The sequence below is a fragment of the Erpetoichthys calabaricus genome, chromosome 3 (assembly GCF_900747795.2).
Source record: "Erpetoichthys calabaricus chromosome 3, fErpCal1.3, whole genome shotgun sequence".
NCBI lineage: Eukaryota > Metazoa > Chordata > Cladistia > Polypteriformes > Polypteridae > Erpetoichthys > Erpetoichthys calabaricus.
The window spans coordinates 93,009,996-93,034,766 of NC_041396.2; the positions used below are offsets into that span (position 1 = coordinate 93,009,996).

Sequence of the window (24,771 nt, forward strand, 5' to 3'; positions counted from 1 at the left end):
GCGGGTTGCCAACCGGGATCCTGAGTTGTTTCGTTGTGTAGTGGATGCGGCAATGCACTGTACCAGTGCATGCTCCCCAACTTGAGCTTGACTATAAAATATATTTGACTATTTCAGTAACAGCATTCTTCTGGGTAATATACTACCTACATGCCATTCTCAAGAGGGTAGCACAGTTGAAAATAAAACAGTTGAATCCGCAAGGAAAACACCTTGTGCAAGGATTGTAGGAGAAAACAGGATAACAGAATTTAGAAAACGCTTGTGAAACACCTTTATTTATGCTTTAACATATACCAGTGTTCATTACTATTTACACCAATCACACTATACTTGTACAAAACCAAATTTTTGCAAATGCATTTATTACAAATGGCATAAGCTGACTTCAAAGTTCAGTCTTTCTTTCAAAACAATGTACCCAAGGCTTAACAAGGCTTTCAGTAATGAAGATGACCAACAGGTTGTTAACTGACAAAACATAAATTGACCACATAGTAAAGATTCAAGAAACATTTTTTGTAAGTCAAATTATTATTAAATGTAGTATTATCATTAAAGGTGACGATGTTTTTAAGCATACTTATCCTAGATCAAAATAAACTCACTCAGTATGTTGAAGAAATTAGCAAAAATGCATTGTGTATGTGTACCTGAGGAATTCAGCCAACTACATACTGCAGTGAGAGCTCGGCGAGAACATTAAATTATATTACCAGTTTCCTTTAGCAAAACTTTCAAGACTAATGTTAATTAGTAAATGACAAAAAAACATAATAAATGTGCCAATTAATTTGAAGGCTGTGTTCACTTAATTAGCTGAGCAGATGTAGTTTTTGCAGATGGCTGATTAGCATTTCTGTTTTGCTGAACCGAAACCAACTCTTTCTATGCCAAAGCACAAGTAACTTATTTTTATGACAGATTTGCCTTACCATAAAACTACTTAAAAAAGTGCAAAATACTTGCTGATTTGGCTCATCGATTTTTCTGCATGGAGCGATTGCTGTCTGCCATTCTATAAATGTTGGGGCTTAATCTCCACCGGAATTTACTAAATCAACAATACTATTGTCACCTTAGATCATCCGTGTGTATAAACAAAAATGACCAGTCATGGTAGAATTTTTACTGTGCATAATTCAAATACTATTTTGTTTTAATTATCATACTCCATTATAGCTTGTTGCTGTGAAAATCAGAGTGAAGTATTTGGCTAGAATCAAATCACTAAAACCTTATTGCAAATTAAAGTGCTACATCCAATATTTCATTAAATGAAAGTTCATGATAAAAGCCATTTCCAAATTACTAGAAATTGAATGCATTAAGTTAAAATGTTCTCCCTCTCTTTTTGTGAATTACAAATCACACCCATATCTTTCACCTTCATATAATTTTTCCGTCTGCTGTATTGTTCCATTAACAAAGTGTCCTGGCAAGGTCGGGTGATTGCCCTTGAATTCACAGCAACAATGCTTGCCTAGAAGCCAAGCCTCTGGCCTCTAATCTGATTGGCGTCAAAGTACTCGTATGTAGCCTGGCCAATGGATTCCCAGTGTGTTGCAGCTTCCAGTGGCACATAACAAGAATGAAAGGGAAAAGTAATAAAACAAAAATTACACCGAACAATCACAGGAAGGTTAAGGAATGCCAGTCTTGTAAGTTTTCCTTGAAGATGAGGAAGAGTGGTAAGTGGCATTAGCTGATTGATGAAAGGCAGTGAGTTCTAAGCAAAACTACTTCTGAATCCTAAGGGAATTGCCAGACACTGCTGCAAATCACCGAGAACTAAAACTGGGACAGGCAAGTAGAAAAGCTACCTTTGGGTCGTGCAGTGAGTGATAGCTTTTGAATTTTAATAGCATGCTCAGAGCTCCAGCATGTTCAAATTGTCCAATAGTTTTATGGCCTGCTAAAAAAAAAATTCTGCTTTAGCAAAATCAATCAGCATACAGCAAGACATTCATTACAGGCAGCAGTAGGAAAGTTAGGGGTGCTGTAAACAAACTCAGCATGCCAAAAAATAAGTAAGGGGAATGGAATAACATTTTATTTAATATAATCTAATGGAGAAAGTGAAAATGGATTAGGATATTAAGGTGCCATCTCAAGGTAACGCATTAGAAAAGGGGTAAGGTGCAGAGGGATGCATTCGTGTCATTGTGTCCACCCCACTCCTTGCCTTCTTTTCATCTGTGCTCCATCTGTACACTAGACTCTCCACTGCCTTAGTTTACTTGCTGTGACCCTGGTTCCTGGAGGGGAGCCGGCTTACTGGAGGTTCCTGGAATGAAGCAGGGGAGAACAAGACTATAAGAGGACCTGAGTGGGCAAATACTATGCATAATACTGAATCAAAACACTGACTTGTTATCTTACAACTTCTAAAGTTACTGTTTTAAAATGGAACAGTTGAAATGGTTATCCACCCATCCAACCACTGTCAAATCAAATCATCAATTGTACAGACCAGTGTTGCTACTGGTTAATTATAACTGCATGATAGATATTCTCTGTTTTACAATATCTTTGAGCACAACCCAAGTATTTTCAGGGTAGGAATGCTAAAAAACTATGAAATGTTACAGATCTAAGACTGTGAATGTGTGCTAACTAGTCAAAATTATACTAAGAAGAGGAATCTATGGATGGAAAATGGGCCAATTATGTTTCTTACAAGCTTGAGCAAACAGTTTAGCCACACAACGTATGGATAGGAAAGCATTTTAGATAAGATAGGATTGTAGCAGTGTAACTGAAATACAGTGCCATAAGAAAAGTATTTGTAAACTTCATGTTATTTAGCTTTAATAAAATTGGTCCAGCATGTTGTCCAGACAAGGAGTGAAAGCCCTCACAGTGTTACTTTTAACCACACTGCTAATATAATGCATCTGCATCATAAAATTATTTTGTGCAGCTTAGTCTTAAACCAGTTTACTCTGCTGCCTTTGGGTCTTGAATGGAAAAGAAAAAACAAAATACAGTGGACATCTATCTTATGTGTTCTCTTCGTAATTTCAGGTTTTGCTTAACTCTTCATTTGTTAAGACTGTAAAAGGTACAAATGGTTTCATAAATGTGGCCTCACAATTGTATTGATCATCTTAAGCCTAACTTTTGTAGATGTGTACTTCAGTGAAATAATATATAATTCAGCATCCTGTAAGCCTTTCTGATTGGTTTAGCATACTGTTGCCCATCAACAATGAGAAGTTCACTAGGGCGCTCAGTAACTTGGAGCCTTCTAAAATATACGATGGATTGCGGGTCTTACCCAAGGTGCTGTGCCTATGGATCCGCTGAACAAAGAACAGCAAGAGGAAAATTATGGCTCCTAAGCATCCAATAATTATACCACACAAGAGGAAGCTGTAGCTACCTTCACTGTAGATGACCTGGTGAGAAAATAACATGAAAAGAGGACAAAGAAATAAAAACGAACATCAGCTAAAGACTTAGATCTACTGCAATTTCACAATCATATAATTCAGTTTCATAAAGAAGGTATGTCAGTATTAGCCTGAATCACTTCATTTAACTCAGAAACTCACCTTAAACATTACAAAAAGATTTTAGAAGTGTGATAAAAAGCTGTAAGTCCATGAATATGGATGCAAAAGCAGTTTAAACTATATAAAACTAATTTAATGTTAACCATTGTAGAGTGATGAAAAGAATGGCAATAAAAAGCATTAAAGCACCTTATAACTCAAATAATTTAGTTGTGGTGGAGGTGTGATGATATGACATTTACTGTATATCAGACTTAATTTTGTCATTCGGCATCTTACTATGGTGCAACTGTCTTAGCAGCTTAGTTAAGTATCAGTGCATCTATGCTTATCTCACATCACTTTAAACATTTCTGCTATGCAACTTACTGACTAAGTCCTTCAGGCAGAGCTCCCAAGGGTGAAGGTACACAGCAGTGTTATAGAAAGCCATGATAACTGCACAAGTTATGACCAAAACAGACTGGGATTAAATCTACAGTAATCCCTCGCTATATTGTGCTTCGCCTTTCGCGGCTTCACTCTATCGTGAATTTTATATGTAAGCATATTTAAATATATATCGCGGATTTCTGCGGACAATGGGTCTTTTAATTTCTGGTACATGTTTCCACAGTTGGTTTGCCCAGTTGATTTCATACAAGGGACGCTATTGGCAGATGGCTGAGAAGCTACCCAACCAGAGCACGTATTACCTATTAAATAAAACTCCTCAAATATATTGTGAGCACGGGGGCTGTTCGCACCCCTAGAAGATACAGCCGCTCTTCAAAAAACACTGAAAGATTACCTTCACATTGCTCTCTTCCTTGCTGGGCTTAAATGTGGCTGTTTTGTCAAGCGATATGCTTCCTGCATGGTGCTTTGCATACTTAAAAGCTTGAATGGCACGTATTGATTTTTAATTGTTTGTTTTTCTCTGTCTCTCTCTCTCTCACTCTCTCTGACATTCTGTGCTCCTGACGGAGAGGGTGTGAGCAGGGGGGGGCTGTTCGCACCACTAGACAATACGGACGCTCCTCTAAAAAAATGCTGAAAGGCTACCTTTACATTGCTCCCTTCCTAGCAGCTGTGTTGTCCGGCGGTGCTTCGCATACTTAAAAGCCCAAACAGCCCTATTGATTTGTTTGCTTTTCTTTCTCTCTCGGACATTCTCTGCTCCTGACGCGCACTCCTTTGAAGAGGAAGATATGTTTGCATTCTTTTAATTGTGAAACGGAACTGTCATCTCTGTCTTGTCATGGAGCACAGTTTAAACTTTTGAAAAATAGACAAATGTTTGTTTGCAGTGTTTGAATAAAGTTCCTGTCTCTCTACAACCTCCTGTGTTTCTGTGCAAATCTGTGACCCAAGCATGACAATATAAAAATAACTATATAAACATATGGTTTCTACTTCGCAGATTTTCACCTTTTGCGGGGGGGTCTGGAACGCAACCCCCACGATAGAGGAGGGATTACTGTAATCATTGTGACCTTAAACAGGCTAGATTAACTTTACCCCACAGCACATGCAGCAGTTCTTTTCACTTGCTTGCATGATACATACAAGCCTAACCTCCTCCTCCACCGACAGCAACTGGCAACGTGTTTGTGAAACATGGCAATTCTGGCAAATAATTTTTGATTGTTTATAAAAAGAGACGGCTCTACTATTTGGTGCTTAAATGAAAAACACTAAACAGATTACTGCATGTTCAAAACTTTGCAGCTAGAATTTTAACTCACACAAAACCTTGGGAACAAAGAGCTACAGTGGAACCTCGTTTCACGACCGTAATTCGTTCCAAAACTCTGGTCGCAACCCAATGTGGTCGTGACCCGAAGTAATTTCCCCCATAAGATTGTATGTAAATACAGTAAATTCGTTCCGGACCGTACAAGCTCTCCCCCTCTCGCTGCACAGGGAGAGACTGAACACGTGCGGAAATCATCGGCACGTGTGAACCGGAAGGGAAACTGGCTTGTTCGTCACCAGAGTGTGTGATCATGAACAGATGCAAAAGTTTGGTGAACTTTTTGGTCGTAACCCATTTTGTATGTGGTCCGAGACGTTCGTGACCCAAGGTTCTACTGTACTTCACTTTTGTCATTGCAATGGTTGCCTGTTAAATTTCACCATCTTATAAGCTTCTTTTCCTTACATGTAAAGTTCTTCATGATAGTGGCCCCAAATAAATGCTAAATTTCCTCTTAGGGCAAATAAAAATACTAAATATCTAACTCTTTCCAACATATTACATTACTACACACCATATTACAATTTGCAGTCTCCTAAAGATGAATGACTTTAGTCCCCAACACTAAATTTCCCCCTGGGGGCAATTAGCATTCTATCTAAATACAGGCCACTGGGCCATCAAGCATTTAGTCATGAAGCTACAAGATTATGCAATTCCCTACCTCTTTCCATTCAACAGTTTTCCAAAGAAATGCATTTAAAAAAAAAAACAAACAAAAACATTCAAGTTTCTAAATCCTACGAGGAGAAGCTTCAGATCACCAAAACCCATGGTTGGATTGAAGGAGACTTCAAAAACAGATTAATCGGTTGCTGATGAAGGAATTGTTATACTGATTTTAAAGATATTCTTTCAGAATTTAAAGTCCCAAGGGTATAAAGTTATGAGTTCTCTTATTACATAACTAGCAATTTGCTGAAGTTGTATAAATTACATTTTTATAAAATGAGACAGCTTTGGATGATTCAAGTCAACTACAAAATGTCCAGTAACACTTCCAGAAGAATCAAATAATCAAGCTGCAAATGTTACTTTGCTACATTTAAAAACATAGCATTACTCCCCAAACTGTTTTGAGTCCTTGATACCTTATGTGCCTAACAAGAACACTGTGAAAGCCTTTTCTACCCTACAATGTTTGTTTATTTAGATTTAATTACTAATGACTGTATTTAATTACACTTTTCCACGTGTTTATCTGCTGGTTGTTTAAGCTGTCATTGAATTTGGTGTCTGGATAGATGAGGGGACAAGTTGCTGTCTGGCCAAACACCTATAGGGACTAACTTTCTATGCAGCAGCAAACTATATTGCTACATCAGTAGAATAAACTTTCATTTACAATACTAATTACTCAAATATTTTATAGTGTTATTTAAGTCTTAATGAACAGAGTACTCTTTGCCGCTCATATTTCTTTACTGATGTACATTTCCATTAAGAACAAAAGTGCTCTGCACTTAATAATGAAAGCAATAAAGAGTTTTAAAGAGGTTGATGTTAAGCTGAAAATAATTTTAGATATCTGAAAGGGAGTAAGAATATTTATCAGTAAAGCTCAAGGCTTTTAGTGCTACTCTGAACCATATGATGATTGCACATTAACTTTTCCCCTAAGGTACACAGTTTGATCCTTTTTTATTTTAATTCTCTGTTTGCTGCATAAGCAGTCTGCTATTTAATCCTACTTAAAGTTGAAATGCAAGACTACATTACATATCAGTCTAGTTTTACATTTAGCCTTTGCCCACATGTTCATTTTACAATTAAGCACTATCACATTTTTTTCTCCTCAGGTGAAAAACGTGTTTTAATGTTCGTCTGTAACCCGATAACAGGAATCGACCACACAATTGGACTAGAACAAAGGAACACACCAACCAATGCATTAAAAATCCTCCTTATTCTGTAGTCAAATTATATAAAAATGTGACATGCAAACTAAAAAAGTTCAAGAGAAAGTCTAGTTTTAAAAAGTAAAATGCTCCAAAATTCTTTTTCTTCCAATCTCAAAAAAACAATGCAAGTCCAACATACAACAAAGAATCCAACTGTACTGTACATGTCAGATAAAGCTGAACTTGGGGTTTGTTTTTATCATATTTATTTATATATATTTTTTCAGAGCTTCTGTAAAATGTTGATTTCCCGTTGGGGATAAATAATCTAATATATTTATGTGAATTGCATTCACTTTGGTATCAGATTATGTTTCCAAGACAGACAGCAGGTAAAGCATATAAACTCATACTAGTATTTTTGCTCTGTACTTTCTGAATATTTACCAGAGATGGTGCATTATTATCCTTTATCCACTACAGGGACACTAATATTAAAAACCCTATAGACAGAGGAGCAATTTCATAATTACATTACATAATATTTATCTACGTCTTCAAAATTGAACAGCCTTAGAACTCTTAAAACACATTCAGAAGAAGACCTTATGTTCACTGTCACAGGTAACAAGCGTAATACATTCCTTATGAGTTTATGCAAACAATGCAGAGTCCTCAACTCAGACTTTTTTGGAATTCTGTTTTAACTATGTTACTGGAAACGTTTGGATGTTTTATAGCACCCCTCCCCCAATCTTGTTATTAAAACCCTTTGGAGTTACTCCAGTTGCAACAGCCTTCCTCAGTGATCGTTCTTTGCCTTTTTACATTGGTATTTCACCATCAAATCTTGCCCAACTGGAAGAACCCTTGCAACACCTTATATTTTGTAACATCTTAAGGATGTATTAGGATATATGAAATTGAAAGGAAACATTCAAACATTCAACATCCACTGAATGATGGATCATCCCAAAAACAACATACTGTATATAGAACATATTCATAGATATAACTTTAGTTCTTCCCGAATTAACATGCAGTCTTTGGCCATTCTCTCATGCTCTTATTATTAAGTAATTTGAGGAGAAAATAGTTAGGGGACAAGGAATAATCAAAAAGGCAAAATTAAACATAGAATTGTATATTTTATAAATCACACATTACAATACTATAAACAAATCAACAAAAACATGACCAAAAAAGTAGCAGTCAAGCCTAGGGAACTGTGACGAAGATACTCAACGGATAACTGATATCTTTAATATTTCTAAACAAACATTTCCTGCTATATAATGTTTTGAAAGAACAAACCTACATTCCAGACAACTCTGTCAGTGTTCAGAGGGTGATCATACCATAGCATGAAACCTTATCAAAGCAATTAATTTAAAAGTTCACACTTCTCTGTATACCATGCCATTTATTCATGGATATTTAATACCCTTTTTGATGACAATATAGGTATACTGTAAATTTCAAAGCACATATCTAAAACTGGCTGATAACATGGTAATTGACTTTTTAAATAAATCAAGCACTATATTAGAAGGATACCTAGGAGAGGAAGACAGAAACAATGGCGCTCTAGGCAACATACCCCCAAGAAACTAGAAGACTGGTCTGGTAGCTTACACTAAAAATAGTCAATCAGCTAACCAATGTAACTATGATGCTATGGAGGAGTGTCAGGAAGCCACTGCCATTTCTCCTGTTGTAATCACAGAATCTGCCCTGGAGACCCTAAACTTCAGGTCTAAGTAGGACTCATGGCTAGAACACCATGAAGGGCTGCCATTGAGACCTTTAGCCTGGAAATCCTGTTGCTGCAGGACAGCCTGGTTCCCTGAAGTGATTTTAGATCTTATTTTGTGATCTCCTAACAGCATGTAAAGGCAATTCGTGGCCAAAGTTACTTTAAGCTTGGAAATAAGGTGAGATCTTAGACGAAGAGTTAGGAACTTGAGAGTGGGAAGAAAAAAAAAAAAGTATGAAAAGCAGTTGGTTCATTGAATACTTGGGAGACGGGTAGCAAAGACACTGCCATACTTGAGAGACAGTATCCCACAGCTTAGAACTGGAATTCCCTTAACGGCGTCTTGTTGAACTTTGAGTAATTGTTGTTTTCTGTAATCTTTAGGTTAAGTCTTACTTGCGTGTTTGACAATGCAATAAGTAAATATTATATATGATACAATATTATGTATCATAACTGAGACACCAGTATCTCAACCTATTTCAAATGTGAAAGAAAAGGACATACTTACAGTTCCAACAATCAACTGAAGAACCATTTCACCCAATCCTGCCAAGGTCACTAAAACACTTGTGGCACATCCTTTAATAAATCAAAGCATCATACAAGTGAAAATAGTGGCATTTAAATACAGTAAAAGTATAATCCACAAGAAACAACAAACTTGATTTATCTATACTGTCATTTATGTGGAAACACATATATAGATACATGTGCTGATGTGTATATTTTATAATATATAAAATATATACACACAAATACATTTGCATTTATAGGTAATTTTACATAATCTGTAATAAATTAAAAAAACCTACTACCCAGACCCTCCTTTCCTTCCACCATATTTTACATAACAAATTTTAATTATTCAGTGTTCACGGACTGTCCTGAAAATTGTTATCAATTTTGCACAGTAGTATGGTATTTACCCTACTATATTTAAGTACAGATAGTGCTACAGAATGTGAAGGATGTTATTTATTTATACTTTTAATATTTTTCTGTCACACCTGACTGCATTTTATATTTCATTGCTGCAGCTTGATTTATGAACATGTTGAATGTGTAGGAGGCATTAAAGGGTATAATACCTTGGTACTCAAGGATATCTTCAGTGTATGCAACCATGCAGGGAAAAACACTGCTGACGAACATGCCCAAAAACCATGTACCCACAAAAAGAAATGGACTGCTATTGTAGAAGATCGTTAACAGAAAAACGGTGATAATCACTCCACTCTGTAAGAAACAGGAAAACCAAAGTGATGACACATATTTAGGAATGTATGAAAAGATCAATGACTACATTTTAACTTACTTTGAAACAGGTTGCTGCAAAAATCATGCAAGTGAATGTTGGGGAACACACAATACAGGGAAGTTATGTAACTTAGCTCAATAGTCATGAAACTAAGTATAGAATAAGTAATTAGCAATAACATCTCACAAGACTAAAAGACTGAGGAAAAAATGTAAATTGTTACTATTTCTAGCTTGCAGCCTGAATTCCCATATATGATTGTGCCATTCCCTTTGAATCTGTTATACAGACATTACACAACAATTTGGCGAAATGTCTGCATTATTTGAGATTATTATTATTGAATAAGATATTTTCATACATACTTAATTGAACCCAGCAGCACAGTCATGGGAGTCGCAGCCTATCCCAGCAACAACAGGCAAAAGCCAGTAAACAGACCCGGACAGACTACATAAAAACACATGCTTTTACAACATTAAGTGTGGAATACTTTTGGTTCCTTAATGTTTCTGTAAACACAGTTTTCAAATTTGAAATTTGAGTTTGAACTTTTAGAACTGAATTAATTCTGCTACATTATCAAGAAACTCGGGCAACACTGCACCTATACTGTATCAAGTAAGAATATAATATAACAAGGAACCCTGCACTATGTGATTGGTCTGTTCTTCTGAATATGGTTGTCAAGCATTTAATCAAGGCAGCTCATTGTTGAGAAATTACTTTGATTATTATAACTCATTAAATGAACTTAAAAAAAACAGAACATTCTCAAAAAATATACTTTTAAAGGTAGTTAAAAAATAAAAAAGCTAAATACAGGTGCATCCCTGGTAACTTAATGAATGACTGCATTTTATCAATTTTCTAATACAAAATAGGTGTGAAATGTTTTCTTTATTAACGACAATTTTTCTTATCAGCCATTATCAGATTTTGTTAAAATATAAATTTATGACTAGTCAAGAAGCATTAATTTTCATAAATGTGCACAAATCCAAACTATGAATATTAAAGGACACAATATCTGAACCTTTTAAATTAATTTTAATGTTAAATGTCTATGGCATTTGTGAGGTTGAATCTTTAAGCAACAGTTTTCAATCAGATCAAATATGTATTCAAATGAGAAATCAACCAGGTAATGCAGTCACCTCCTCTTTCTTGCAAAGATATCTAATACAAGGTGGTTGTGGATGATATTTTCCAGACAAACAGGCAAGCAGTTGAGAGATGCTTGCTTGTTTGTCAAAAAGAAAATCGTTTTATTCTAAATCTGCAGAGGTTGCAGTCTTCACCATTAAGAAATAATGCACTGCACACCACATGAAATAAAAGTACTAATAAAAAGGCAAGTGGAAGTGAGTACTTGTCTAACAAAGCAAGCATTACTGTCTCATGTAGCTCCCACTTGAGCATATTTTTTTCCTCCAACCATGTGCACAACACACCTTGTAAAAGCAGTTTACCGTTGTGTGCACAGTGTCAATACAGTATGGAACAAATCAGACTGAACGAAGCAGCAGCAGAGCTTTTGTGCATAATGAGAAGATCAATTAATATCTTGGGAGGATTGTAGCTTACAGGTTATTGTGGCCTTTTGGAGTTCATGATAGCCATTTCATGAGAACATTTTCCCATTTCACAATGAGGTTCAGTGAGAATTATGGTGTAAACTCAATGAAGTTAGAATAATCAATTCATTCACAAGGGTTTAATCTATTTTGAAGAACAGTGGATTTTTTTTTTTTTTTTTAAATCAAAAGACCAGCATAAATCAGCATAGCTAATAAAACAGAAACCGATCTACAGTATTGGCAGTCATTTGGATTTCTCAAGTTACCTATATAACTAAGAGTGAACAGAGAAGCAAAAATGTTCTACCATTATTTCACAGTCTTGCACTTATACATGGGCGGCACGGTGGCGCAGTGGGTAGCGCTGCTGCCTCGCAGTTGGGAGATCTGGGGACCTGGGTTCGATTCCCGGGTCCTCCCTGCGTGGAGTTTGCATGTTATCCCCGTGTCTGCGTGGGTTTCCTCCGGGCGCTCCGGTTTCCTCCCACAGTCCAAAGACATGCAGGTTAGGTGGATTGGCGATTCTAAATTGGCCCTAGTGTGTGCTTGGTGTGTGGGTGTGTTTGTGTGTGTCCTGCGGTGGGTTGGCACCCTGCCCGGGATTGTTTCCTGCCTTGTGCCCTGTGTTGGCTGGGATTGGCTCCAGCAGACCCCCATGACCCTGTGTTCGGATTCAGCGGGTTGGACGATGGATGGATGGCACTTATACATCTATACCATAACACCACCGATAGCTTAGTGTTTATATTAATGCTAAACATCATTTAAAGCATTACAATTGTGTCCTCTAGACTTTAGTTTAAAACCAAAAAAGGGAAAATCATTCTTTGTAAAATAAAGCAACCCATTTGCATTAATGTTAAAACACTGAAGGATGAAATGTCACTTCAAGACTATTCTGCATTGTATTTTTTTCTCCCTTTTCACCTTTTCCCAAAACAGGAAAACAGCTAACCTACACAATTTCCAGTTTGTACTTCTCTGTTGATTTGACTGACATGTACAACAATGCCTTATTGTATTCATAAACAGTATATTCTCACCAAGTTAAAGAACAACAAAGTAACTGGTCGAAAACGGTATGACAAAGGTATGGAAATCAATCGACCCACTGTAATAGCACCCCAGAAGACACTGTTAAGATAACCAGCTACTTTATGTGAAAGATTCACTGGAGAAGCAACTGCATAGCTGTATACAAATCCAGAATACACACCCTGGGAAAAAAGAAAAAAAAAATTATTTCAAAAGAACCAACTTCCTTTCTCTAATTTGGATAGAATAATTTTCTATAAAACATTAGGTATAATTTAAGTGAAGGCTTCTGAGCAAACATTATTAATAATGAGACAAAACTTTCCCTACACATTAATTACTGCCATGGTGGTTAACCCTTCTGCCTCATTGCTACAAGGTATCAAAAAATCAGAGCTTGAACATTGTACTCATGTCTTTTTGTGTTTTCTCCCACACCTCAAAGATGTGCAACCCTAAATTGCCCAGTCTAAGCAAGTGTGGTCTGTGATGGACCATTGCCCCATGAAGTGTTGCTTCTATGCTTGTGCCCAGCCATAGAGTTCATCTAGAGCCAAATTTAAGATTTTGCATAATCCATGGTTTTGCTTTACTTTCCCATTAATCCCATTTAATTTTTTTACACCTCTTTTCCAGTTTTGTTTCAATGCAAATAGATAATGCACTGCATGAAGGCAACCTGACTAAATGTTTATTTAAATAACTAATTTGCCAATAATGATTTAAATAGAATGCTATCACCCACACCCTGTATCTCAAGACAACTGTGGACTGTCATGTCACAGCGAGGAAGTCTTTGTTCCAGTATTCAGTCTAAAAAAGCAAATCTTGTGAGGCAGGTTAGCCAGCCAACTCCCTACAACCCTGAAAAGGCATCCAGTTGTTTACAAACTTTCTACCTAACTGATTAATGGTACATTACACTGCACTGCCACACAAAAAAATGCACAACACTGATTTGTTCCCATGCAAAATGCAGTATAATGTAGACAATGGAGAATATAACTTAGAATACTGAACTATTGAGAGAAGAAATCTTACCACAAGACCATCAGTCATAAAAAGAACTAATCCTCCCAGGGCATGGATTGCAAAGAAAGAAAAAGGAACATCTTTTATCTTTTCACTCTGGCAGCAGCTGAAGAGGTTACCGTGACCTAGGAGCAATACAAAGAAGAAAAAACGTGAAGTGAATCTGCCAAAGTTAGCTTCTCCCTGACCAGGTCTATTCAAAACTCTAGCAAAGGATAGATGTGCACCAGAGCAAATTCTTTATATTTCTCTATCACAAACCATTATAGTGTAGTTCTGATGATCCAAGCCAGCTATTAAATGGAATCTGTACAGCAGAAAAATAGAAATCCTCAAGTGACTAGACTGCTGCTGTTAACATTGTTGAATACAAAGCTACCTTAGACTGCCTTTTGAGCAATACTGCAATAAGTACGAGTATAAACTACTTCACCTCCATATTATCTCACCACTTTTAAAAGTTAATTTTTCTATCAACATAATATCATAGTTCAATTTACTCTTTTTTATATTCAGTTCAACATAAATTAAATAAATTCTCTAAGATATACAACTGACAAAGACAAGCTCATCAACTGTCTCAGTGACATCAGTGCTTAGATGATGCAAGTGCTCTATAACTAAATACTGAAAACAATGGATTTCGGGCACAACTAAAAAGCTTCATTCAAACCTTCACTCTATTACTTGCACTATATCACCCAAGTCCACACCCTCCACCCCTTGTCAGATGCTGAAGGTCTTTCTATGATTTTATCTCCACACATGTAGATTAAAGTAGTTCTCTTTTCTCAACTGTCTTCCTTCGTGAAGTTTCAACAGACTACAAGTCTACAATTTCACACAAGTGATTTTATTGGTCACTAGCTGGCCCACCTGCACTGGATTTCTGTCAAATTATAATATTGATTTACAAACTCACCAACACTTAATAGCATTTCTTTAAGTTACACACTCTATAAATGCAAGTGAAATAACGAAAATCTTCACATCAAAGTCTGTTTGCTGTTTCAAAGCCAAACACTAGTATTGATGAATTTACATTTAGTAGTTTGACACATCCTTTTCAAAACTCCCTACCTAGTTCTGTTTGGTCTGCCAATATGCAAACCAAGTTCAAAGATCTGAGGAATTCTACTGTATTCTGCCTTTCTAAAACAGATCTCATTTCTGTTGATTTTGTTCTTTCCATTTGTATTGCTATTCCTGTTTTTTCTGTTAGGTACTTTCCTACTTCCTTTTTGCACTTACCAATACTCCCTTTCTATTTCTATATGTACAATAGTTTTATTTTCCTGTACTGATACATTTCTTTGCACACTTGGTAAGTTACCTTGCTGTAGTTTGGTATTATATAAAATAAACACTGACTGAAGATGCGTTTCAAAAAATTACAGTAAATCACCAATTACATTTTTCTCCCCTACGGTTATAATGCACTTTCCTTGACATTCCTTACCATAGGTTACATTACAGAGTTGAACCATTGCTCATGTTAAATAAGAACTTATTGCAGTTTAAAAAAAAATAATTTACATATTGAAATAGCTGTAAGATTTAGATTTGAAAACCAAAAAGACACAACTGTTTTTAAAAACAGAACAAAAGCTTAAAAAAGATTTTCAGAATATTACAGAAATAATTTGTTTTTAAACTTGAGAAAATATCTATAAGAAAGAAAAGTAATATAAGCTGTAATTATAGATTACCTATGGAACAATGTCATTCTACTGATGATAAACAGTATATGGCCAAAATGTATGTGAACACACCTCTAGAATATTAAGTTCAGGTGTTGCAGGTGCACCCCTTGTTAACAGGTACATAAAATAAAGCAAATACAGTGATCCCTTGCTATATCGCGCTTCGCCTTTCGCAGCTTCACTCCATCGCGGATTTTATATGTAAGCATATTTAAATATATATCGCAGATTTTTTGCTGGTTCGCGGATTTCTGCAGACAATGGGTCTTTTAATTTCTGGTACATGCTTCCTCAGTTGGTTTGCCCAGTTGATTTCATACAAGGGACGCTATTGGCAGATGGCTGAGAAGCTACCCAACTTACTTTTCTCTCTCTCTTGCGCTGACTTTCTCTGATCCTGACGTAGGGGGATTGAGCAGGGGGGCTGTTTGCACACCTAGACGATACGGACGCTCGTCTAAAAATGCTGAAAGATTATCTTCACGTTGCTACCTTCTGTGCAGCTGCTTCCTGAAGCGACATGCTGCACGGTGCTTCGCATACTTAAAAGCTCGAAGGGCACGTATTGATTTTTGATTGAAAAACAAACTCTCTCTCTCTCTCTCTTTCTCTGCTCCTGACGGAGGGGGTGTGAGCTGCCGCCTTCAACAGCTTTGTGCCGCGCGGTGCTTCGCATACTTAAAAGCCAAACAGCCCTATTGATTTGTTTGCTTTTCTCTATCTCTCTGACATGCTCTGCTCCTGACGCGCACTCCTTTGAAGAGGAAGATATGTTTGCATTCTTTTAATTGTGAGACGGAACTGTCATCTCTGTCTTGTCATGGAGCACAGTTTAAACTTTTGAAAAAGAGACAAATGTTTGTTTGCAGTGTTTGAATAACGTTCCTGTCTCTCTACAACCTCCTGTAATTCTGCGCAAATCTGTGACCCAAGCATGACAATATAAAAATAACCATATAAACATATGGTTTCTACTTTGCGGATTTTCTTATTTCGCGGGTGGCTCTGGAACGCAACCCCCGCAATGGAGGAGGGATTACTGTAGTCATGCAATTTCCATTGACAACTGTTTGCCACAGAATGGGTCATACCGAAGAGCTCAGTGGCATTGAACATGGCTCTGTCATAGGGTGCCACCTTTGCCTCATCAGTACATGAACTTTCTCCTCTACTAGATCTTTCCCGGTTAACGGTAAATGCTATTAATGTAAAAAGGAAATATCTAGAAGCAACTACAGTTCATCCACAAAGTGGTAAACCATGTGAACTCACAGAGTGAAGTGCATAACATGCTGAAGCATATAATATGTAAAAATTGCCTATCCTCTTTTGCATAACTAAAAACAGAGTTCCAAACCACCTCTGAAAGTAACATCAGCACAAGAACTATGGGCCAGAAGCTTCATGAAATGGGTTTTCATGGCTGAGCGACACTGCATACAATCCTAAGATCACTATGTGCAATGCCAAGCCTTCGCTGGAGTGGTGTAAAGTGCTGTTGGACTGATTCATACTTCACTATCTGGCAGTCGGGTGGACGAATTTAGGTTTGGCAGATGCCAGGAGAATACTACCTTCCAGGCTACATAGTGTCTACTGTAATGTTCGGTAGAAGACACATAATGGTCTGGGGTGGTTTTTCATGTTTTCGGCCATGCTCCTTGGTTAATGCTACAGTATACAAAGACATGTTAGACAATTGTGCACCTCTAACGTTGCGGCAGTGGTTTGGGGAAGACCAGCATGACTGTGCCGTTGTGCACAGAGCCATGTCCATGAAGATATGGTTTGAGGAGTTTAGTGTGGAGGAACTGGAGTGACCGGCACAGAAACCCAAACTCAGTCCTATTGAACTCATTTGGGATGAACTGGAACGTGAATGGAAAAACCTGGTCTTCTTGTCAAACATCAGTACCTAACCTCACAAATGCTACTTTGGCTGAATTTGCACAAATTCCCACAGACACACTCCAAAATCTTATGGCATGCCTTCCTAGAAGAGTGAAGGCTGTTATAGCTGCAACAGAGGTTTGGGGGACAACTCCATATTAAATACTATGGCTTGGAAAGGGATATCCAACAAGCTTGTATAGGTGTGATGATCAGGTATACACAAATATTTGGCCATGTAGTGTATTTAAAGAATTATCTGCTATTAATTTACGCTGTGTATTGTATTCAAAGTTGTGCCTAGGCACTAAAATAAAATTGTTTCAAACAAGCATTTTTTGCATAAACCTCTCAACATCCTTCCAGCTAAGGCAATTCAGTGAGCAGTAGCTTTTCTTAAAAACAATGAAGACTGATTAGGAGCCATCACTGAGCATGTACAGTACACACATATATACTCACAATGGAGTAATTTACAAATGTTAGAGAACCTAACAAAATGTGTTTGGTTTAAGGGCAAATCAGGGTTGCCAGATCCTGCAAAAATGTCCAGCCCAGTGACAGGTGAAAACCTGCTGAATGGTGTTGTAGTACAGCCCAATGAATGACGTATGTTCCAACTAGACTACAATACAGCACATAAAACCAGAAAGCGGTTCCCCCTTTGTAGTTTTGTGGATGATGAAGTGCATTGGAGATCCCCCTTGGTGTTTTGTGCTAGCTACAAGATCGGTGGGGTGGGGGTTTGGAGAACGAACGGAGGCAAAATGGGTTACCAGGTGCACACTGCCAAATCAATATTTTTACCGACACAACACTTTCAAAAGCAGCCCAACTTGGAGGAAAAACCTCACATATGGCAACCCTGGAGGAAATTCATGTGTAGAACAACAACATTTATGTAACGTAACAAGTTTAAACTGCATCTGGTGTAGAATAGTACCCTGGACTCAATACAGTAGACCCCCGCGAAAGCAGCGGTTCAGAGTTCGCGACCTCAGTCATTCGCGGATTTTTCCTTAGAACCTAATAATTGTTAACTGAAACTGCAAATATCCTCCGCAATTTTTATGGCTTTTTCGTGGCAATACTGTACTGTTGAGAGAACAGGAAGCAACTGTAGAGGAAAACGTGGCTTTTGGAATGGTGAAAGTAGCCAATAGAATTTTAAACTGCAACTCCCAGCAGTCTCTGCATTGGCTCTGATTGGTCATCTGCTGAGGGTGTTGGGGCTGTTGGGGTCAAAGGATGTCAGTGCGGCTTTTAAAAAAGGGGCTGGTGACCAAAAGCAAAAAAAAAAGTTTCCGTAATTTGTGTTTCAAGTTCGTGTCTGTCTGCCTTCTGTTGGGTTACCTGTACTTATTTGTTTTGTCCTGGATTGTTTCGTGGTTGGTGTCTGGATTGTCTGCCATCTGCCTGTGTACATGAGGACTGTAAGTGGATTCATGGCCATCCTGCAAAGAAAGGGGCGCTCCTGAACCCATCCACCCGTCTTCACCATTTCAGGAACTAGCGGTAGGACTATCTTTACATTCCCATTCAATGTGCGCATCTCTGGACTATCCATTTTCATCATTACATTTCATCCGTTGCCGTTTTTCATGAACGTTTTTCATAATTTACTGTGTGTGTTTTGTTTGTGCTTTGCTGTATTTAATGTGTAATCGCCGTAAGGGGAACAGGGGTTGTATCGTCGTTTTAATTTATGTCATTTGTTTTCATTACATTCTTTATTTGCTATTTGATTACTGGTTTGCTTTGTTTTTGTCTGTTTGTGAGTGCGTGCGGGTCGGGCCAAGGCTGGGTGCTGATCAGTTAGTGCTGTACATTCGTTGAGCAGCCAGCTCATAACCACTGCCAGCCTCTTGTGAGCAGGTGGGCTGAACGCACCCCTAGAAGACACGGATGCTCCTCAAAAAACCCCTCTTAAACGCTGAAAGACTACTTTCACATTACTCCCTTACTTGCTGGGCTTATTTGCTGCTGCTCTTTCGCTAGATATGATTATCGCGCGACGCTATGCATATTTAAAAGACTGAACAGCACCTGTCCTTTTAGGCTGATTGCTTTGTTTCTCTCTCCTCCCCCAGACATCCTCTGCTCATGTTGGGGGTTCTGCTCCCATTGTGCTCCCCTGTGATGTTTGTCTATTCTTTAATCAAGAGCTAACTGTATACTGAGCTCGTTTTACTTCTGAAAGAAACATGTTTGTTTTAAGTGTTTTAATAAAATTCCTGTCTCTACAATCTGCAGTGTTTCTGTGCAATTCTGTGACCCAGGAGTGACACCCTGCAGCCTCAATGTCCCTGGGATTGACGTGCTGCACTAGACTAGCCTGCCTGCGTCAGCGCTTACCACTGTGTGCTTGAGTGCAACCAGTTCAAGCGCAGTTGGCTCGGTGCTTTACTGAATTTCATCCATGGCGTCAGTTTCACCTTGTACATATTGTTCCAGTAGTTTTTTTTTAAATAGTTTTTATAGTTCATTAGCAGTGTGTAAAATGATCAGTGTTGCAGTAATTGTGATGCTCTTTGCATGAAAAAAAAAATGTGTTCCATTAAAATTTCACTTTTTCTTTGTGAATTCTGACGTTTACTTAAAGTGCAGCAAAAAAGTATTTGGCATCCAGGGGTGCATTAACCCCCAAGAATGTGGCAGTTTAAGAGTTAAAGACCCAAGATGCCACCGAAACGCCCTGCACCTTCTAAGGCTTCTGCCAATGAAAACGCGCTTGCATGAATTACAGTACATATAGTGGTAACGTCGGTATTTCACATTCTAGCACTGCGGGAGACATAGCAGTACAGTATACAGGTTTACCTTTACATTCTTTTTTTCTAGGTAATGTATTAAGCGGAGATTGAAATGAAATTAAAGTGTTTTGGGGGCATATTTAGGGTTTAAATTATAAAAATAGACTTTTTTTTAACCACATCCAAAATTCGCGGTTTTTCACAATTCGCGGGTGCTCTAGGAATGTAACCCCCGTGAATTTTGGGGGTGTACCGTAGATGTACTGTATTCAATGGATGAGTTTATTCTCAGTTTTTAAGCCCATCCAGAGAGCAGAACTAAATAGCCTAATTAGAAAAAATAAATCTGTAGCCAGGCTTTGCTGTGGAACAAACTTATATCACTGCACTTCATAATAAAAACTGTCTCAGTTTTCCAATATATTATTGTAGCATGTATAGTATAATCTGCATTATATAGAGCAGGACTGTTAATAAATTGCACCAATCCTCGAGTTATTTATTTTGAGGTTTGACATTTTACCTGCACATTCATATGACTGTCCATCGGTACTCTGTTCCTCCAGGGCAAGCTCATCCTTCTTTAGTAATGGAGGACTAGACAAATTACAGCAAGGTACCATGCGTTCCCTTTTCATCAGCAAGAAGACTGCAATTGGTACTGGAATCTTGAGGGAAAAAAAAAACAGACAAAAAAACTCACTTAAGGAATTTCTAAAAGAAAAGAAGCAAGACATAAACCTATGTAACACCAAATCAGATGCAAACCAAATAAGGCTTAAAATAAAGAAAAATAAAAACAAGACATATAAAGAGGTTCGATTTAAAGAGGAAATGAATTTCAGGTATTGACAAAGTGCACTTGACTGTAAAATAAAAACTTACTTGAGTGAATGACATGAACATTCATACCCAGATGGCTGTTTTTCATGTAATTATGGTGAACAAATACTGTAGGTTTAGATATTTATGTAACATGATGGTAAATAGAATGTTGCCTATTTTTGTATACATCAGATGTTAATGAACGTCCATATGCCTGATAAAATAAAAGCACTTCTTCATATAATATTCAGCTTGGCCAGTAATATTTTCCAGCATCAGAAGTAAATCTAAAGTGCCTGAAAAATGTTCCCTTTGTCTTTCCAAATAGGGAATAAAAATGAAGAATAATGTACATTGTACTCATACCATCACTATATATTACAAATAAAATCTTATTTGGCATACTGAATAATTCATGCCAAGTTTAATATGAAGTTTGTTACAGAACTAAAAGGTTTAATTTCATAAGACTTGAAGAGAGTGATATAAAGGAATTTGTGATTTTTTTCATGTTTTCCCATTTGCTGCATCCTGAGATCCCTATGCCTACCTAGCAGCTGCGATCTGAACTGTGATATAAAACTAATCAGACAAGTTTAGGTAAATAACACACCCATGCTATATAACCACAAAGAAATATTGAAAGATCTTCAGCGAGCTGCATTTCTCTGTCATGTTCTTGGAACTATTCCAGGACTTTACTAACCTTATGGTATTGAGCACTATCCTGTTAATAAAACCCACCCAGAGATAGGAACACTGCTTAACAGCAATGTTCAAATATATTTTGGCTTTTAAAGTTTGTTTTACACTAATCAAGGAGCCCAAAGATTGTTACAAAACCACCCAAAAGAATATGTTTAAGCAGAATGGCTCATGGATTCAAAGAATTTCCCAATACTCCCATTAAAATACTCTGGGGTCCAATTTTCTTGTTCCTTAACCCTTTGCAGAGGGACCTTCTAGTTTTTGCTGACAGGAGCAGAACTCGGTCACCATATCCCATCAACAACAAGTTCAACTAAATTGTTCATGATGAAAAACTTGATGCAAGTGTCTGTTTTGAATCAGCATTTGCTTGATACACTTTGAGCAGTATCCTATTATTTTTACTTACGGAGTCACTGTTTTGTGTTCACCCACTGAACTAAACATGCATGACCTCCACTGTTACCTTCCTACATAAATATTTACATTATTGTCATGTCTGTTGTAATGTTAGAACTAATTGAGGGTAAAGGGCAAAAATGGCTCAAATTTAATCAAAAGGGTTAAAAAAAATGCTACAAAAGAGTAAAATTAGTAATAATTTATTACACATGATGTGTCACTATTGTACTAATGTTAGGCTTCAATACTAAAATTCCATCCATTTTTATGCTTTTTACAGCTTTCCCATATTCCGTCTTTGCATCCTGACTCCATAGTTCTCTGTAAAAGCTCCCTTGAAATCTGCTGAAAACACTAGGACAGTAACACCACCACCATAACTATTAAATAGGTCAATCTGTCAACCACTGAAAAATTAAAGTTACACTGGCTGGAAACAGAAATGCTTGCTTATACAATATTTCTATTGTAATGCAAAACTTGCCTCCCTCACGGTAGAGCTAGTCCTACTGGTAATTTTCACGATGGAAAGCAAAAAAAAAAAAAAATGAAGATAAAAATGTGACTTTCAGGAATGACACCAACACTGCCCTCATGAAGCACACCAACTTTCTTGTGAAATGGCCTCTGCAACGGTAACAGTCTGAAGCTTACATAGCTACCAACTGTAAGAAGATGTACAAGGCTTATTTTTGTTTTCTTGGAAAGATTAAGGTTTACTATAAGACAAATTAGACAAGTTTAGGTAAATAACACACCCATGCTATCAGCACAAAGAAATAATCAAACAATCTTTAGCAAACTACATTCCTCTGTCACGGTCTTTAAATTATTCTGTATGTCTATTCAAACCATCAGTGTTCTTATAGTATTTTCATTTGTTATTTATGCAAACATCAAGTATAGGCATAGGGAAGATTAATCATAGACAACCCAAATATGTAAACTGGCTGTGTTAAGACTAAGAGTGTTACCTACTTCCCAGGGCACTGACAAATCAGTTGAATATTCTGTCTTAAAGCATGAAAGTGGTCACTTATTCTAAATGTGTACGAACTCTGAGAAATATTGTATATGTAAATAATCATACAAAATCTCGGTAACTATAAAGGGCCTTGTGGTGTAGTTCATTATAGAAAGCACAGCAGACAATGTGTTCTCTGCTGTAGACAAGTTGTTTGTCCTGCTGCCTCATCATTTTCAAGTGCTGGGTTTCAATCACTGCCTAAGACCTATTTGTGTGGAGTTTGTCCATTTTTACACAGGTTTGTTTCTATGCTCTCCTGTTTTCCTCAAATATGAAAACTGTTCACAGTACTCCAAGTGAGTTTAACCATAACCTTCCTTGAATTGTTCTCCACACATCCCACTATATAACATAACTAGGGCTGCCACAAACAATTATTTTGTAAACAATTGATTATTAAATTATTTATAAAATAGTCGACTAAAGACTAATTTTGTCCAAATAATTAAAGAAGGCATATGAATGCTGTATGTGAATATTTATTGAATAATTTTATATATGGAATTCGAAAACATCAGGAAATGAAAGAAAAAAAAACTAAAATAACTCCCAACAAGACGACAAAAAAGAAAACATTGTTAACAATAAAATATTTAAGTCAAAAAACGACTTCATGTCAGCAGTCCAACTTGAAACAAGACCAAAAAATTTGGCTTTTGGGTCCTTTAGACCTCAGTGTTACAATGGAGGAACATTAACATGTCCACATGCTCAGGGCTAAGGCTGGCTCTATTCTTTACGATTATATTTCCAGCGGCTGAAAACAGGCATTCAGATGCGGCACACAAATATAATTTTGCCAGGATAGCCAATGTGGGAAACCTTGCCTTATTATCTTTCTGCCGCTGCAGTGGGTTTTCACTTTAGGGGAGAGGATGCTCTCCAAAATAGGTTAGAATCTCCTTTCTCACCATTTGGCTGACTATGCTTTCTTGTGCATCTTCTACACTGTCATGTGGTTCCGAGTCAAACCTTAGAAGCGAGTCTAGTAAAGACACTTTCCACTTCTCTTCTTTAGCATAAGCTGAGTTTTTAATCTCAAAGATGGACTGTTGCTGCTTCTCCTCCTCCCTCATTCTCTTCTTTGCTTCCAGTGCAAGGGCTTGCACTTTCAACTGCACTTTTAATCAGTCCTCTGGAGACAGAAATTTGAGCTTGCGAAATGTGGGGTCAAGTGCAGCATCACCTCTATAGCTTATCTTCAGCTCCCATCTTTTAATAATTTCTTGTGAAACAGTCATCTGGAATGCCTACACAAGAATGGTGTCAAAGGTTGCATTCTGTGTGGACTTGAGGAGTCCTTTGATGAGTGCAGGTAAGAGTAGAGATTGTCACATATGATACACCACTCAGATATACAGTGGCACACTCGAACGGTTTAAGAGCTAGTTCTAATCCCTCAAGCAGTATCCACTGTTCACCTTTAAGATCTAGGAAATGCTTCCCTTTCTGTGTCACTTCTGGCTCTGAAAGTAACTGACTACCACTGCTCCAACAAGCGATTGATCATGCAATATGCGTAATTCCATCTAACACTAAGATCTTGAATTAGTTTGTGTTCAGGGGTGCCCAATTGGTTTTGCTTGGTCTTGGGCCTAGAGCTGGTGAGTTCACTCTTCTTGAAAGACTCTACCAAGCATCTAGCAGCTACAATTGTTTTTGTCATCTGGGGATTCTTCAAGGCTTGATTCACTACAGTTTA

The 24,771-nt window shown here is 37.4% G+C and overlaps 1 protein-coding gene across 1 annotated transcript in view; it reads right to left on the reverse strand.

Annotated features, from left to right (window-relative positions):
- Positions 1 to 247: 247 nt before the first annotated feature.
- mfsd4aa (major facilitator superfamily domain containing 4Aa) overlaps positions 248 to 24,771 on the reverse strand; it is a 53,214-nt gene continuing 28,690 nt past the window's right edge. The window contains exons 4-10 of the mRNA XM_028797138.2: positions 20,631 to 20,775; positions 13,771 to 13,886; positions 12,738 to 12,911; positions 9,945 to 10,092; positions 9,365 to 9,435; positions 3,281 to 3,401; positions 248 to 2,287 (exon numbers count right to left, since the gene is read on the reverse strand). Of these exons, the coding sequence (XP_028652971.1) occupies positions 2,232 to 2,287; positions 3,281 to 3,401; positions 9,365 to 9,435; positions 9,945 to 10,092; positions 12,738 to 12,911; positions 13,771 to 13,886; positions 20,631 to 20,775 (831 nt within the window). The 3' untranslated portion in view covers positions 248 to 2,231. The remainder of the gene's footprint in view (positions 2,288 to 3,280; positions 3,402 to 9,364; positions 9,436 to 9,944; positions 10,093 to 12,737; positions 12,912 to 13,770; positions 13,887 to 20,630; positions 20,776 to 24,771) is intronic.